This window comes from Erythranthe guttata, chromosome 13 (assembly GCF_056151865.1).
Source record: "Erythranthe guttata isolate IM_541 chromosome 13, IM_541, whole genome shotgun sequence".
NCBI classification, from domain to species: Eukaryota; Viridiplantae; Streptophyta; class Magnoliopsida; order Lamiales; family Phrymaceae; genus Erythranthe; species Erythranthe guttata.
This window is the reverse complement of record NC_142545.1, coordinates 11,012,686-11,028,867: the sequence shown is the minus strand read 5'-3', so window position 1 is coordinate 11,028,867 and position 16,182 is coordinate 11,012,686. Positions and strand designations below refer to the sequence as shown.

The window sequence follows — 16,182 nt, the reverse complement described above, 5'->3', positions numbered from 1 at the left end:
TATGTACTAACATCTTCTATTTTATTTATCTAAATATATTTTAGAGTAAGAAAGAAAAAGTTATTTATTTTATTCAAAGTGCAAAGTAATATACAATGTTGTTAGAACCGGACCGAACCGGCCGGTCGGACCGGTTCGACCGTGACCCGGCAATAAAGCGGTCCGGTCTAACATCTAAAACCGGAAAAATCAAAAACCGGGGTCAAATGACCAAAATCCGGTTCGACCGGGTAAAACCCAAGAACCGCCGAGTCAGTCAAGCAACCTGGTTTTTGGCCGAAACGTCTCGAATCACCGTTGAGTTGGTTATTTGTGGCTAGATTTAAGCGAATCTTCACATACTTAGTAGTGGGTGGTCGGATCTAACCATGAATGGTCGAATGATTGTCAGATATGATAATGGGTGATCGAATAGGGGTGACCGATTGTCGGATTTGAAGAATAAAAAATGGAAAAAGATAGAATATAAGCAATAAAATATAGTAAAAAGTGAGGTGAAGTAGATAAAAGCGAAAATAATAACTCGGAGATTAAAAATATAAAAAAAAAATTATTTTTAAATCATTAAAATTAATAAAATAATAGCATATTAAAAAAAAATCAAAAACCCGGTTGAACCGGTTCGACCCTATAAACCCATGACCCAAATCGTCGTCCGGTTCTATAGCCGGTCCGGTTCTGATAACATCGGTAATATATTGGTAAGATTGAAAGTCTGATGGAACAGATCGGAATTAACCTTTTCGGAAAAGATCGTAGGTCGATGGATCTAGTGTTGGATATAAAAGATCCGAAAACTGAGGTTCCAGCTCTGCTGATAATGGGGGAGAAAGATTATGTCCTGAATTTTCCAGGAATGGAGGACTATATCAGGGGCGGAACTGTAAAAACATTTGTGTCTAATTTAGAAATCGTTTTCGTGCCCAAAGGAAGCCATTTTGTTCAAGAGCAATCACCCGATGAGGTGAATAATCTCGTCGTTAATTTTCTCAAAACCCATAATTAATTTAAACCAATCAGAGATGTTGTGACCACTGTAATTTGGTAATTTCATCATGGTGTGTAATTGTAGGGGAAGTTTGAAACCTATATATAAAGGGTAAATTACAAACACCCCCCTGAGGTATGGCTAAATTACAAAAACCCCCCTCTTGTTTGGATAATTACATCTACCCCCTCAACTATGATTTTTTCTTACCTTTATGGTGCCAAATTCAACATAGTCATCTAGATTCCGTGAAATGTGCTCTAGTTTGTACTCTTTGTGTAAAAAATACAGTTTTCGATGCACCATAAACTGATATATACAAGCTAAAAATCGCATATTATGGTCATCTTGCTTCATAATGTAGAGTTTGAATGGGATAAAACGGGTACAAAAGTGATAATATTCCATATAATCTCGAAGATTCCACTAAATTTGATGAGTTGAGGGGGGTGGTTGTAATTATCCAAACAAGAGGGGTGTTTTTGTAATTTGGTCATACCTCAGGGGGGTGTTTGTAATTTACCCATATATAAATAATCATCTCTCACAATTCTCATTAACTAGGGGTAATTTGAAAAAAAGTTATAAAAAAATCCAATATAGTCATCATTCTCAAACAACATATCTTGCAAATATTATAGGACACAAGGATTTTATAATCATGAACAGAAAACATAAAGATAATCACATAATAGGTTATCAGGAACAATCTAATCTTATTACATAACGAGGCCTAAGACAACAACATTGAACTGACCATTTGTCGAGGAAACATATGCAAAGACATACGTATCTCCGCTTTTAGAGAGAGAGGGAATTTGTTGCTAATAAATCACATGATATTTTTAGTTTCGATCGGGAATCACCTCAGTATCCACAGAGCCAAAATTTGTTTCCTTCTACGTGACAGAAACATTGCAAGGACAAGGGGACTAACATGAAAAAACAAAAGTTCATGCGTACTTATCTCATATTACCCTCGCGGAGAACATCAATCATATCATATATCCTCTTGTCTGAATTGGATTTAACCTGCATTTAGGAAATTCATTTTAAATCAAACAACTAAAGCAAGACTGAATCATGTACATAAAGTTTGTGACTATTTGCCTATAAAATAGTACTACTAGATTTTACAGACTGGATCAATCAATCAATCAGAAAAAAATAATTACCTTTTTAGCGAGGAAAAGTACAGCATCAACAGTGCCTTCTGCATAAATTGATCTGCCACAAACATTGTGCTGAAACTCAAAGGAAACACTTTTCCACGGAAAAGTACAACCGAGAAGATTATTAGAAAGGCTGATGCTCGCAAGTAACTCGTGGGATAAAAAAGAAACCATAATCAAAGGGTAGAGAGATATCTTACGATCCATCAGGTGATGTTAGGTGATACATGTGGAATGCATGACCATTTAAATGCTCTTCTGGGACTCCCACCATCTCAATTTGCATTCTAGGGTCCCTTATTAGCTGGATCTGATTGAATTCAATGATAAAAAATACCAGAAATCAAATCAGACGTGAGAGAACATTATCTATCTTTATTTCCAATTTAAAATAAAAAGGCTTCCAAAACCTTGTTTTCTACCCATCAACTGCTCTAAAAGACCAGAAAACTTGAATATTTAGAAAAACACAATGTGATGTGTGAGAGCAAGATCATGAAAGAGAGTTGACATTTCTTAATTAAATTAAGGTTCTTAGTTAAGAACATCAATGCTTAACATTCGCTCTTATTCTTGCATTATGGACTGATTGATAGACCGTCTAAGCTGCCACAAACTATTTGCGACTGGGATAAGATGCACTCCAAGATAACTCTGTTACTCCCAATGAACATATAATAGGACATGGTTTGTGACTCAGTAATATTATAATTTGTCTTTAGTACCTGGTCTCGTTCAAATGAGGCCCCCAGATCTTCGAAACATGTGATGACAGCCTTAGCAGTTCCAGAAATATCCACCTTGCTAGCTTGATGCGACTCCATTACCTTGTACAAGTTTTACAAGGAACACAAAAAGGCAAATATAGGGCCAGTTAGCTGATGTTCAAGAAGCTGCGAAGAATTTAATATACTAAGAATAAAGAGTGGGCAGTTTCAAGAACCATGAAAATTCTTGCATTACTACTTCGCATAAAAATCAAGAATGCTATAAATGGTTCTCATCAGAGAGATGGAGTGTAGATAAATTACTTGTAGATTATACCCAGAAAATGCGTCTGGAAATTGTTTTGCCATAATTTCCATTGCTGCAAGAAATGCCACCACCTAAAAATATCAGTGTGGGAACTGTTAAACATGTAAAGTGAAAAACAAAAGGAAAAAAAAAAAAAAGTGCCAAAATTTTGTGAATGCTTTGTCAACGAAAAGACTAGAGAAAAAAAAATTGAAAAAGAAAGAAAAAATGGAAACGAGAAAAGAAAAAGAGGCTCAAGATTCCAGTACCTGTTTACCCATTTGGGGAGATATCACAGCATAAACATTCGAGTCAGCCACAGTCTTATACAGAAGTTCCCTGTCTCCCCCAGTGGTTCCCATTACAAAAGGTACTCCAACTTTACAGTACAGTGCAGCATTGTCTGTATACCATGCCAAAACAAATTTAATGGCCAATTTTGAGATTTAATAAGAATATCAGAATACGAATAGAGTGAGATAAGAAATAAGATTTTCAAATATGCCGAATCTTCATGTCAGTCAATCAGTCAGTCCGTACACGGAATGTTGGGGAAGTCTTAAGCGTTAACAAGGCAAATTAACCAACAACCTTTAATAGCAATCTTATTTACTAATACTAAAACTATAACTTAATATCATCAATACAAGAAATAGGGCTTATTTTTCTACCTCTCAAGATAATGGCAAACAAGGGACAGTAGATTCCCAAAGAAGATATGATGGAACAGACTCCTGATTTTAATGATGTATTTAGACCCACCAAACCCCTAAAGACTTCTCGAAGAAAATAAAGCTAATAAAAGAATAGGATTGAATGAATTTGTTTCCAACCTTGCATTGTTCATTCATTGTATGGATTTTGCATCGAGATCGACAATTAAGCAAGATGATTCAACTGCATCAACCATGACCAGTCCAACAACAACAATACAAATGCTGAACCAGTTAATGCCAGTAGGCACTATAATTTATCATGATCATGAGATAGTTCCAACTTCCATGATATAATCTCACTTATAAATTTATAAGGTGTTGTAATGTCAGAAATAGTTCAAACTCAAAATACATCAGGTATTTGTTAAATCAAACTCTGAATTCTACAATTAAGTCAAAGTACGCTTACCATTCACAGCAGCTGGCAATGTGTAGTCCACCACAATCAGGTTCGGATAATCACTAAACGCAGAAGATAGAACAGATTCTCTGTCGGAGGGACCATGCACTTCAATTTGTTTCCCACCAAAATCCAAGATCTTCCCTGAATCGCCTGGACCGCCTAACACTACAGGAACAGGGTTAAGCCCAGCGGCCATAGCTGCTTCGAGCACAGCCCTCCCCATTTTTCCAGTACAACCATTCACCTGAAACACAAAGAATACTTTCACCATTGAACAGTGATCAATAAGCAAACAAAAAACAAGCATTTACTTTACACATTCAGCATACATTTCAATTATGCGAATATTCGAGCAGCTCCAATAAGAACATGCGATCAAAATTACGAATGAACTCATACAAAACTGAAATTCGATAAAAAGTTAAGCTCAAATCATACCATAATAGGAATTCCAAGATCCTTGGGTGGTGCAACAGTAGGCACCAGCTGGAGAGATTCTACTTGTGCGCTTGACATCTTGACCGAGAAATCCCGACCAGCAGGAAGCCTAGAATTTATTCTAATACCTACTGATTTCACAATTCTCGAGTCGGAAGATGGATTTAGCATATTATTGTTTCCTCGCCAAGTTGTGCGGCTGATGCAAAATGGGGATTTTACGACAAATGCCATTCAGGAATAGCGTCAGCCTTAATCAGACAAATACCAAAAAAATAGATGAACATCAGACAACATATTTTCAATTTTCAACAATTGAAAGGACCAAAAAATGACATGAGTATCGAGTAAATCTGATAATTGTTCAACAATTGAAAATTAGGAAACAAAATTAACCTAGAATAAATAACTGACCTGGTGGCGTGGATTTCTACAATTGGGATTTTCTACAAGGGCTACTTTTAGAATCTATCAATAGCCAAATCGTACTCGAGCGGCGAAGGAGGGCTGACGGTGGCGGTTGGTGAGGCGCGACGGTGCTGCTGGAAGGCGGTGACAGACGGCAAATTAACCTAGTGCTGGTGGCTCGACGGGCCGGTATCTAGGAACTGCGGCGGCACGTTAGGGGGGTGTCTAATTGAGCTTGGTACCTGTTATGGATGGGAAGCTAAATCAATGGTGAACTCTTTATAAAAATGATGCATCAATCATGTAGACAGAACCAGTGAACTTATCAAATGTTTAAAACATGCAAAACTATTCTCTATGCATATGAAGAGTGTTGCAAGGAAGAAGATTTTTCTAAGCATATCTGCACAACATTCTGTGGAATAGCTTAGACTTGTTGACTTATTGCCATAATCTCATCACCCAGCATCTTAGTAGTTTAATATTGTCTCACATATACATATAAACACCACTAATGAGATTTAAGGTTAAACACAATAATTCTTGGGAAAATAGAGAATGTAAAAAGGAAAGTTCTACTGTTAAATGCTCATAAGATATGCACAAACGGACACGTACTCCTATTAGACTCAAGTGATTCTTATCATCAATGCATAACAAGAATAAATATATTTACATATATGTATATAGATGTATATAATCGAACAACACGTGTTGTAACCTAAACTAGCTGAGTATTATTCATCAGATGCGATTACATCAAACCGTTTTGAATATTTATATACTAAAATTACCAAACCATTACATCTTTAATGATTCAGCTACAAAATTTGGAAAAAAAAAATATCGGTTCAATGCAGTAAAACAAATTTGGGAGGAAAAAATGTTTCTAATGAAACCAAATGCAGGGAATTTATCATCACAATTTCCAAACTCTGCTAACTATTTGGCGTAAGGTCAAATTGATTCTTGTGGAAAAAAAATTAGCAATAAACATAATCATACATAGTACAAAATCACTATTTTAAATTCAAAACCATGAGAAAGAAATATCTCAATCAACTCTTTTAACTCCCCAATAACACCAAAAAGAAGAGAAAAAAAAATAGATGAACATCAGACAACATATTTTCAATTTTCAACAATTGAAAAGACCAAACAATGACATGAGTCGAGTAAATCTGATAATTGTTCAACAATTGAAAATTAGGAAAAAAAAATTAACCTAGAATAAATAACTGACCTGGTGGTGTGGATTTCCACAATTGGGATTTTCTACAAGGGCTACTTTTAGAATCTATCAATAGCCAAATCGTGCTCGAGCGGCGAAGGAAGGCTGACGGTGGCGGTTGGTGAGGCGCGACGGTGCTGCTGGAAGGCGGTGACAGACGGAAAATTAACCTAATGCTGGTGGCTCGACGGGCCGGGATCTAGGAACTGCGGCGGCACGCAAGGAGGTCTAGTTGCACTCGATACGGAGACTGAGAGAGCGGGTTTTCTTCGCCGAGTGAAGTCGGCTAATCTCCCTTTACATAGTATTCCTTGGGCTGTGTTTGGTTTGACTTCGAACCACAAATAGCGTTCTCATCTAAAAGAAAAAAAATATCTCGTCAATTTTTTTGAATTTCATTTGTCTCCCAAACACAATTTAGTTATATATATATATATATATATATATATATGGGAAATATACAATACACCCCTCATTTTGGAAATATTTTGAACTAAACTCAATAACACACCTTGGAATTGTTATTTCCCTATTCTACCCTTTCATTACAAGCCCTGGTTCACCCACATTTTCACATAATCCAATTTCCATTTCTTTCTTTTCCTATATCCCTCTATGTCGTTCTCCCTCTCTTTCGTTCTCTTCCTCACAAATTCTCTTTTCTCTTTTTCTCAGATCTGTAGCCACCGTCGTCACCCTCCTTCTTCCTCTTTTTCACACCACCGCTGTAATATGCTCAGCCCAATCACAGTTGCCGCCATTTTATACCTCCGCGGCCCCTCCGCCCGCCTCAACTTCCCTACTGCGCCATCGAAAACGCCGGCAACCTCTTGTCTGTCGCCGCCATCAGGAAGAAGGCCACGGAGGTTGGTGCTAGGATTGACGCCGCCACACCCTCCGCCTCCACAACCGCCACCACCGACACACCCACCGCCGTGAAAACCGCCACCTCCACACCCACCACCGTGATGACGACGTTTCTTCTGAGGATTACCGGAGCCAAAATCGATGCAAGCAAATATGAGAACAAACATGATTGAAATGGACAAAACAAACACGCCGAGCATTAACATGAATCTTGCGGGGCCTTCAGTTTGGCTTGTTTCGTTTGATGTTAGTTACTTTCAATGCATGTATTTAACACTTCTTTTATATATATAGTATTTTTTAGTAACACTTTATTTCTAATATATATTTACTATTATTTCAAAGGTCTCTTTGGGCAAATATAGAACCGATTGTCATGAGAAAATATTACTCGTGTAAGAGAATAACAACACTTAGAACAATTTCAGACACCGCTTTGTGCTCGACTGTCAAAACAATGTAAAGTTTAATAAAGAAATCGCTTACGCTTAAGTTTGAATGCATAAGTTTCATTTTCAGCTAGCGTGGTGGGAACATATGCGTGTACTTTTGTTGACCAAATATAATTTCCACATTAACTGTATTGTGCTTGAAATCCTCACACCATTCTTGTACCATAATACGGCTCATTTGGTTGGTTCAAATTTCTTAGAAGGATAAAAAGAGGGGTAATTTTTGTTATTATTTGAATACTATCCCAATGTTTGTTAACTACGGTGTATCATTTGTAGTTTCAAATATATAATAATAATTTTTGTTATTTTATTTTTTAAGAAGAGATATATTAGTAGGCGATGTTCGCCAAAACCATTGGAAGGATAACACCTTTAGTACAATTATGGCCAAATTGTTTAGCAATAGCATGGGCCATATGGTTACCCGAAAGTTTAACAAAAGTAAATCGACATAGACTAAAATGACTTGCAACAGATAAACAATCCTCTATGTAAGCCCCAAATGAAAACGTGTAATTTGTTTTGTCCCGCCATCATCACCTGGAGATTGTCACCTTCGATTAGAACCTTCTCTCATTCATTTCACAAGCTTTAGATACTGCTCGTAAGACGGCATGTGCCTCACCATTTACAGCCTGGGGACGCCCGTTGATCTTAAAAGCTCCCCACCATAGATTGTGTTAATTTTTAGGTTTAATTTCACTTATTGTCATCCTACTAATGCAAATACATAAGGCCAAGAAATTGCAATAAAATAACATATATTCTATTCTATATCTTAAATTTGTACATGTAAATTAATTTCAAATCTTATCTAATTAACGTCAACAATATGTAGACAATTTAATTAATAATTTACTTCAGAGTTTAAATTATGAACGAATCCTCATTTAAAGCATAACCATTGATGTCATTTGATGAGTGACACTTTGTGAGGTTAATGGAGTTGATATATCATATGCCTAGCTCTCTCTCTCTTTCATTAACTTTCACGGTTGAATATTTTGATCTCTCGCTTTCTTTTTCCTTTCCTTTTCTCTATCTCCAAATAAAAAACATTAGGCGATTAGAAAAGTCATCGCTTTTACTTCTTTCTTCCGAGGGATATCATGATAATTGTAAATATATAATTTTTTTTCGTCAAAAGTAACCCGTAGGGGGCTTGTGTAAGACGGCAACGTACCTAAGGTGGTTTTCATAATTATACAAATATTGGGGATTTGTAATTAGACATTACTTCAAGGAGGTTCTCGTGATTTTCCCCTTCATTTTTCCTTTCAAAACATGGCTCCTAAAGCCAAGGCCAATTTTGTTTTTTGGACATTTGGGGCCATGTGACAAGGTAAGTTGTGGGTCAATTAACCTTTTTAAATTCAGTTTTACACTTAAATTATTACATTTAGGTGGTGTTTTCAAAAGCTTATTTAAAAACAGAAGTTAGTGATTAAAAGTTATTGGGGGGTATTTGCAAAATATACTGGAAAATGAACTTAAATAGAAAATGCAGGTCCAGAGGTGCTTTTAGAAAAATAGGTTAAAGCAACTTATTTAAAGAGAAGCAAAATAATAGAATTCAATTTAAGATTTAAAATGTCAAATTATATAATTCATAAACGGAAAGTACTGAGTTTGTTGTGGTGGAGAAAAAAAAAGTTGTGTTATAAATAAAGAGTGATATACTTGGCATTACAAAAATAAGAGAAAGGACATTGATAGATGTAATTAATTATGAGGTATTTTTTTAGTAAATGATTTGTAATAGTAGAGAAAATGTAAATAAATTAATCAACTTAGTGTTTTCTTTCGAAAAAGACAAGAGATATTAATTATGATGTATTTGTTTTCTTTCGAAAAAACAACTGTTATCTTTATTTATGATTAAAATATGAGCTAAAAAGATATAAAATAAATATTCGTTTTTTGTTTTTCAAGACGTGTAAAACTTTTGTATCTTTCATTCATACGTCATATATTATATTCAAATGATTGCATACTAACATTCATGTGTGATATATTTCCCCATACAATTAAAAGATATTATTAAGGAAGTAAGTTTCTTTCCCCATGCAACCTATAGATAGAAGTAAATGCATGAACACTTTCGCAACGCACTTTCAAGAAACATAACAAAAATAAAAGATTGAAAAATATATAGCTAAAAGTTAACAAAAACAAAGAAATCTATTATCGTCTCAATTAATGCTATTTGCGATTGTCATGCTCATCATCGAATCATGGCAACAAGCGTATCTTTCCATTTACAAGTGCAGAGAAGCGCGCTACAAGAAAATTAGTTGATCGTCAATGAAGAAACTTTGAAACTATTTTTTCTAAACGTAGACGGTGGACCGGTGGTGTCGTCACCATGACATGTAATGTCTTTTAGGAAGAAAATGTTTGTTCCTAAGTTGATGCCACTCGAAAGCATGACCAAATATTTGGTTCGCACATACTAATTACGAATGTTAGCATGGCTAGTATTGTAAGAGGGAATAAATTACTTATTTTCCTTCGCGTGACACTGTTAGAATAACCAAATTGGACTTAAAAAATAGAAAAATAGCAATTAATATTAGTGTACATTTATTATAATATTTGAAAAATAGAAAAATAGGCTATTAATATTTATGGTACCTTTAGATATGTTGTATTTCTTGGCACCGTAGCCGAGTCCAGGTGGAAATCAACTTGATTTGGCCATTCTCATTTGGAACTTCTCCATTACCAAGTTGCCAATTGCCATGGTTAGTATTTAAATGGATTTATTTTTATGTAACTGACCAAATGGTAATTAATTTGATAATTAGTGATTCATGAATCATGAAAATAGAGAAGAGGAACCGGACAATGAAGAGGGTGCTGGTAATAGAAGTAACTGTAACCCAACCAGGTAAATAGATGGTATTATATATATATATATATATATATATATATATATATATATATATATATATATATATATATATATATATATATATATATATATAATGAATACGGATATGGCCTTATCAATTATATTTGAAACTTCAGTATATATCAATAATTACTATTACTGGAATAGCCATTAATTTATTAAAAAAATGGTAAACGGATACTAATTATTAAATAAATAGATAACATATTAACTAATTATTAACTAATATTTTTCCTAATTAACCTTCTAGTATTGCCTATTTGAAAGGGTATATTTGTACATACAAAAAAGGGAAGAAACTCCACCTATTATTCATACTTTTATGGATAGTATAGATTTTGTTAAATCCGACTTTCATCAAGAAAACCCTCATTTCCCGCCAAGCTTGGAAAACCTTTACCCTCACATTATCTATGATGAGGAAAATCTGATGATCGCCTCCATTTACCTTGCAGACCTGCACACAAAACCAAATACAAGCACTAATGACAAAAAAAAAAATGTTGTCACTTAATGTATGCATTAAGTGACAACTTTTGCATTTGTCACAATTGGGGTGTCGCTAATGCAACTTTTGCATAATTATGCCTCAACATCAATGTGAATTATGGTGCATGCAACACTTGTGGAATATATTTCTTTTTTTCCTTGGTAATATATTATCTTTTTCTGGGTCATCAAAAAGAATGGACTCTTCTTCTTACATAAATTTTATTACAAGGTTTCAGTTGTTTCCAATAATGCCAAAAGAAGGTCACGACTTTATAATTAGGAGAATGAGAAAGAACAATAGTAGTAGTACACTAGGAAAGGCACTTTATTCATATAATACATCTAGGGGTGGTAAACGAGCCGAGCCGGCTCGCGAACTCGACGAGCCGGCTCGACAAAGACTCGAACTCGAGCTCGAGCTCGAGCTTCGGACGAGCTCGAGCTCGAGCCCAAATTTAGTTGTTCGGCAGCTCGCGAGCTGCCTTCTTTTTATATATATATATATATATATATATATATATATTATTCTTATTCTTATTCATATTATTATTCACTAAATAGTAAATAGTCTATAATAATAAATATTCTACTAATATCATAGAATTTTGGTATGCTAATTGATCAGGTTTGAAAATAAATAAGTCTTGACGTGAGTAAGAGACATGAAAAAGATCATGAGACATGTTTAGTATTAGTAGTAACAGTGTGAGGATTATCAAAATATTATCTGATGAGTTGTTTTGTAACTTCAACATGTAACATAGGTAACATAAATAATGATATTGTTGATGTATGAACAAAGATATTTCATGCAAGTGAAATAGCAAAACTGGTAGAGGACATGCCAGAATATTTAAAGCAAAACGGGTATAGATTCGTACATGAAGCAGCTTCCTCGTCATGGTTGTTCCTCAAGATCAAAATATGTAGTAACAAACTGCTGCTATTATTGGTGTCCAACAAAAAAAGGTTGAAGACCGGAGTGAACGCCAATTCACTTATACATCAACACGATCAAGTAATCTAAAAATCTCCTGGTAAACAATATTTTTTGTGTAATCAACTGTACGGTTATATCTGGAATTAGGATGTATCTTGATCGACCTGAGTGCTTTCCTATCCCCTTTTCTTTTATTCTCTATTTACTTTTTCCTCTCCCGCTTCTTTGTCCTCCTTCATCGCCGTTTAATGTTTTTCGATTACGGTTCCAATTTCGTTTCTGTTCCGTTTATTGCATAAACTTATTTTTTGTATTTCTCTTGCCTTTTCGCAGGTTGCAATTCGAAATTCCAACATCCCCATTGAGTTGGAGGACGATTCAAGAGGAATGCCCATCTAGAAAGACGAGGTCAGTTTACGAACCCTTCATTTTTGGTGGGGTGGGTTTAGGTTTTCGATTTTTTCGGTTAATTTTGTTGCTGTTGTTTTACTTTTTCAGCCTGTCCTTTTGGTCACCTCCACCACCGTTGGCAGTCTAGCTCAGAGTTAGAGACGTGGTTTAGGCATTTATAGAAACCCTCCGGACGACCCTAGGTTGCCTTTGAGGGTTTCCATTAATGACCCTCCGGACGATGATGCTCATAGATCTGTTGACAGACAGGTTATTTTATTCGAGTTCTTTCAAATGTTGTAATATAGTAATTATCTTTATTGATCTGTTTGCTTTCCATTACATTGTAGATGCATGCAGTTGTTGTGCTCTACAACTACTACCACAGGAAACAAAAACCCGAACTAAAATTCCTCGATTTCGTCCCCTTCTCTAAGCTTGCTCTGTTACTCAGACCAAATCTTATCCCATTCATTAAATTTACCAGCGAAAACCAGTCACTTGAGTTCAATGTTAACGAAAACGAACTTTCAGAAACCGAAAAATCAATAAAAATGGCTGTGATATCACTAAAGCTTTAGATGAAAATAAATATTTTCCGACCATAGAAAGTTGTTCAATATCAAAGGTTGTTGTCTTGTTGATCGACTCAAAGAGGGAGAACTGTTTGCTTCAGTTTGGTTCCGCCACCGAAGGCGTCTGGTCGCTAATCGAGAAGGAGATTAGTGGTGAAACATTGCAGGCAGAAAATAATGTCGGTAATAAGAGGAAAAGGAAGGTGTTGGATAATGATAGTCAGTCTCTTGGATAATGATGGTCAGTCTCTTCTGCAGCTTGCTTTTGATGTTGTCAAGGCTATTACTGGTATTGAACATCTCTCATTATCTATTATCAAGAACTATCATTATTGTGTACTAATTCTCGATTGTTTTAATCTATGGAGCACGTTTCGACGGAATTGTTAGAGTTGCTGTTCCTTTTAGGAGTGCAGAATCGAAGTATAGTGTTGACCAAGTAGGTGTAACCGTTGAGTTCTATGGCGGCGAATTCAATGTAGTCGGTTACGGGAAATCGAAATAAAAAATGTGACTATGTGGATTCTAGCAAAAAGGGTTTATTACGAATAGTGGGAAAAAATCTCAAAATGCAAGAATCTGACAAATCCAAACATCTTGTTGGCACCGGATTTCCAAGAAGGAAGAAATCCGCCTCACTTGGGAAGTAAAGATTGGCTAAAGATTTGTTCCCATGTTTATTTTGGAAATTTAGAGTCCTACCTTTGTGATACTTTAGGACTTAGATTTATTTCCTAGTACTTTATTCTTGTTAGGAATCTTTTATGGTTATCTAGATTAGAACTAGATATTGACTAGGATTCTGTTTCCTAGTTATTCGATTTCTTTGGAAGACAGGTCTTTGGAGGCCCATCTCACGCCTATATAAGGCTCCTCACCTCACAAAGACTGTGACACTTTTTTGGGAGAAAAATCACTCCGTTGCTTTGAAGAATCGCTGAAACGTTCTGCTGAACAGAACTGTGCCATCGTTGGATGTGTCAACATATACATATTGGCTGTATAGATCTCTTGGGAGATCAACCGCGTCACTGAAGGGAGTTCAGGCCAGAAAGGAGTTCTAGGCACGCGGTGTGGAGCTGCTGTTGGAAGAAACACGAAGTTCGAGTTGTGTACAAGAACGGCATATTACATAAAGAGGGAGTCTTTAGTGTTTTTAATAAGTCCTATTAATGTACACTGTAAATCTGAACTAGTGAAATCGTGTTTGCAGGTCCACGTGGATGTAAGGCACAATTGTGTCTGAACCACATTAATTCTTGTGTTTTGTTTATTTACTTTAAGTAGAGTATAACTGTGACAACACAAGATTTATAGTTGTAACTGAATACTGTTTCTACAACTTAACTGTTACAACTTAGATCAACTGATTTCTATAGGCATATAAATCAACAATTGGCATCAAGAGCCTCTCACTAGATATACATAGTGTGTGATTTTGGGAATTTGATTTACTTGCCATTTATTATTCGTAGGTACTATGAGTTCTCATATGGAAGGAGGTTCCACGACTCGCCCACCACTACTCACGGGAACCAACTACTCCTATTGGAAGACTAAGATGAAGATGTTCATAAAATCAATGGATGAAGATGCATGGCGAACAGTGTTAACTGGATGGAAGCGACCCGTTGCCACAGATGAGAAAGGGATTGAAACTGAGAAGCATGAGAAAGACTGGAGCAAAGCCGAACAAATTGCAGCAAACATGAATTCCAAGGCCTTGAATGCTATATTCAATGGAATTGATATCAATCAATTCAAGATAATCTCTGCGTGTGAGTGTGCTAAAGAAGCATGGGAGAAACTCCAAACAGCGTACGAGGGAACTGCTTCAGTCAGACTGTCCAAACTTCAAATGCTTGCCACCCGGTTTGAGGATCTTCGTATGGAAGAAAATGAGACCGTGAGCGAATTCAACTCCAAATTATGTGACATATCAAACGAAGCTCATGGCCTTGGTGAAACTTATCCTGAAGTTAAACTTGTACGAAAAGTGCTCAGATCCATGCCAGACAGATTCGCGTACAAGATCACTGCCATAGAGGAAGCAAGTGATGTGGACTCATTGCGACTTGAGGATCTGATTGGAAATCTACAAACTTTTGAAAACAAGTTGAACATCAGCAGAATGGACAAGGAAAGGAAAATCGCCCTGCAGTCTGTATCGGACACCACAACATCTGTGCATACTGCTCCTATGTCAGCACTTCAAGTCAAGCTCACAAAATCCATGTCCTTAATAGCAAAAAATTTCGGAAGATTCATCAAGAAAAATGGACATCCTACAAACTCTGAGAGAAAACCCAGGACCTCTACAGATAAGCCAGAAGTCAAGAAGGGAATTCGATGTAGAGAATGTCATGGTTATGGTCATATCCAAGCAGAATGTGCTAACACACAAAAAAAACAAGGAAAATCACTTGCCACAACTTGGAGTGATGACACCTCAGAGTCTGATGATGAAAGTGAAGCTAGTGACGATGATACAAACAATGATTTCTGTGGAACTTGCAGAATCACAGAAGCCACACTTGAGGACATCACGTGCACAGAACCGCCACATCTCAGGTATGTCACACAGGAAAATGAAAATTACGAAAATCTAAATATGTCTTTTCTGGCTACAGGGAGTGACGAATCAGAAGGTGAAGGTGAAGAGTCCATCCAACAATTTCAAAAACAATTGGATGATCTCCTGAAGCAATGTCATGAAGTTAGTAATGAAAATAAACTCCTGAAAGAAAGAATCAAAGAACAAGAGGAAGAAAACAAAGGAGTTATCACAAAACTGAATGACAGGATTGATGAACTTGAGATGGAGATTGAAGTCTTTGAAGTGGAACAAGACTTTGCACAAAGAGACATCGACAATCTCAAAGATTTGTTGAAATATTGGCAGGACTATGATGGTGAAAGACCAAGAAGGGTGAGGAAAAATCTTTTTCCAAACGTACATGCTAATGATCACCAAGATGTTTCACCACCTGTTAGCACAGTGTTTGATGCCTCTGTCAGTAAGTTAAATCGGACTGCATTTCTTCCCTCAAATAGATTAGATGAAATCATAAATGCTCATCCTTCCAATTCCTAGAGAATTGGGTTAGGGTATACTGATGGACAATCTAATGTTAACACTGGGTCAAACCAAAAAATCAGATTTGTCAATTCCACATCTT

At 36.0% G+C, this 16,182-nt stretch overlaps 1 protein-coding gene across 3 annotated transcripts; it reads right to left on the bottom strand.

The window, feature by feature from the left end:
• Window positions 1-1,558: 1,558 nt before the first annotated feature.
• Window positions 1,559-6,634, bottom strand: LOC105953751 (4-hydroxy-tetrahydrodipicolinate reductase 1, chloroplastic). 3 transcript variants are annotated; one of them, XM_012977432.2, is made up of 10 exons: window positions 6,383-6,634; window positions 5,146-5,381; window positions 4,732-4,982; window positions 4,300-4,537; window positions 3,444-3,577; window positions 3,192-3,266; window positions 2,886-2,987; window positions 2,361-2,470; window positions 2,164-2,251; window positions 1,559-2,020 (listed from the first exon to the last, which is right to left on the bottom strand). In XM_012977432.2, exons 3-10 carry the CDS (start codon window positions 4,963-4,965, stop codon window positions 1,952-1,954), a joined length of 1,050 nt encoding a protein of 349 aa, XP_012832886.2. In that variant the 5' UTR covers window positions 4,966-4,982; window positions 5,146-5,381; window positions 6,383-6,634; the 3' UTR covers window positions 1,559-1,951. The 3 variants fall into 3 exon arrangements, with proteins under 3 accessions (XP_012832886.2, XP_012832888.2, XP_088668671.1); XM_012977434.2 differs by having other exon boundaries at window positions 4,732-4,930; XM_088812545.1 differs by lacking the exon at window positions 5,146-5,381.
• Window positions 6,635-16,182: the final 9,548 nt, after the last annotated feature.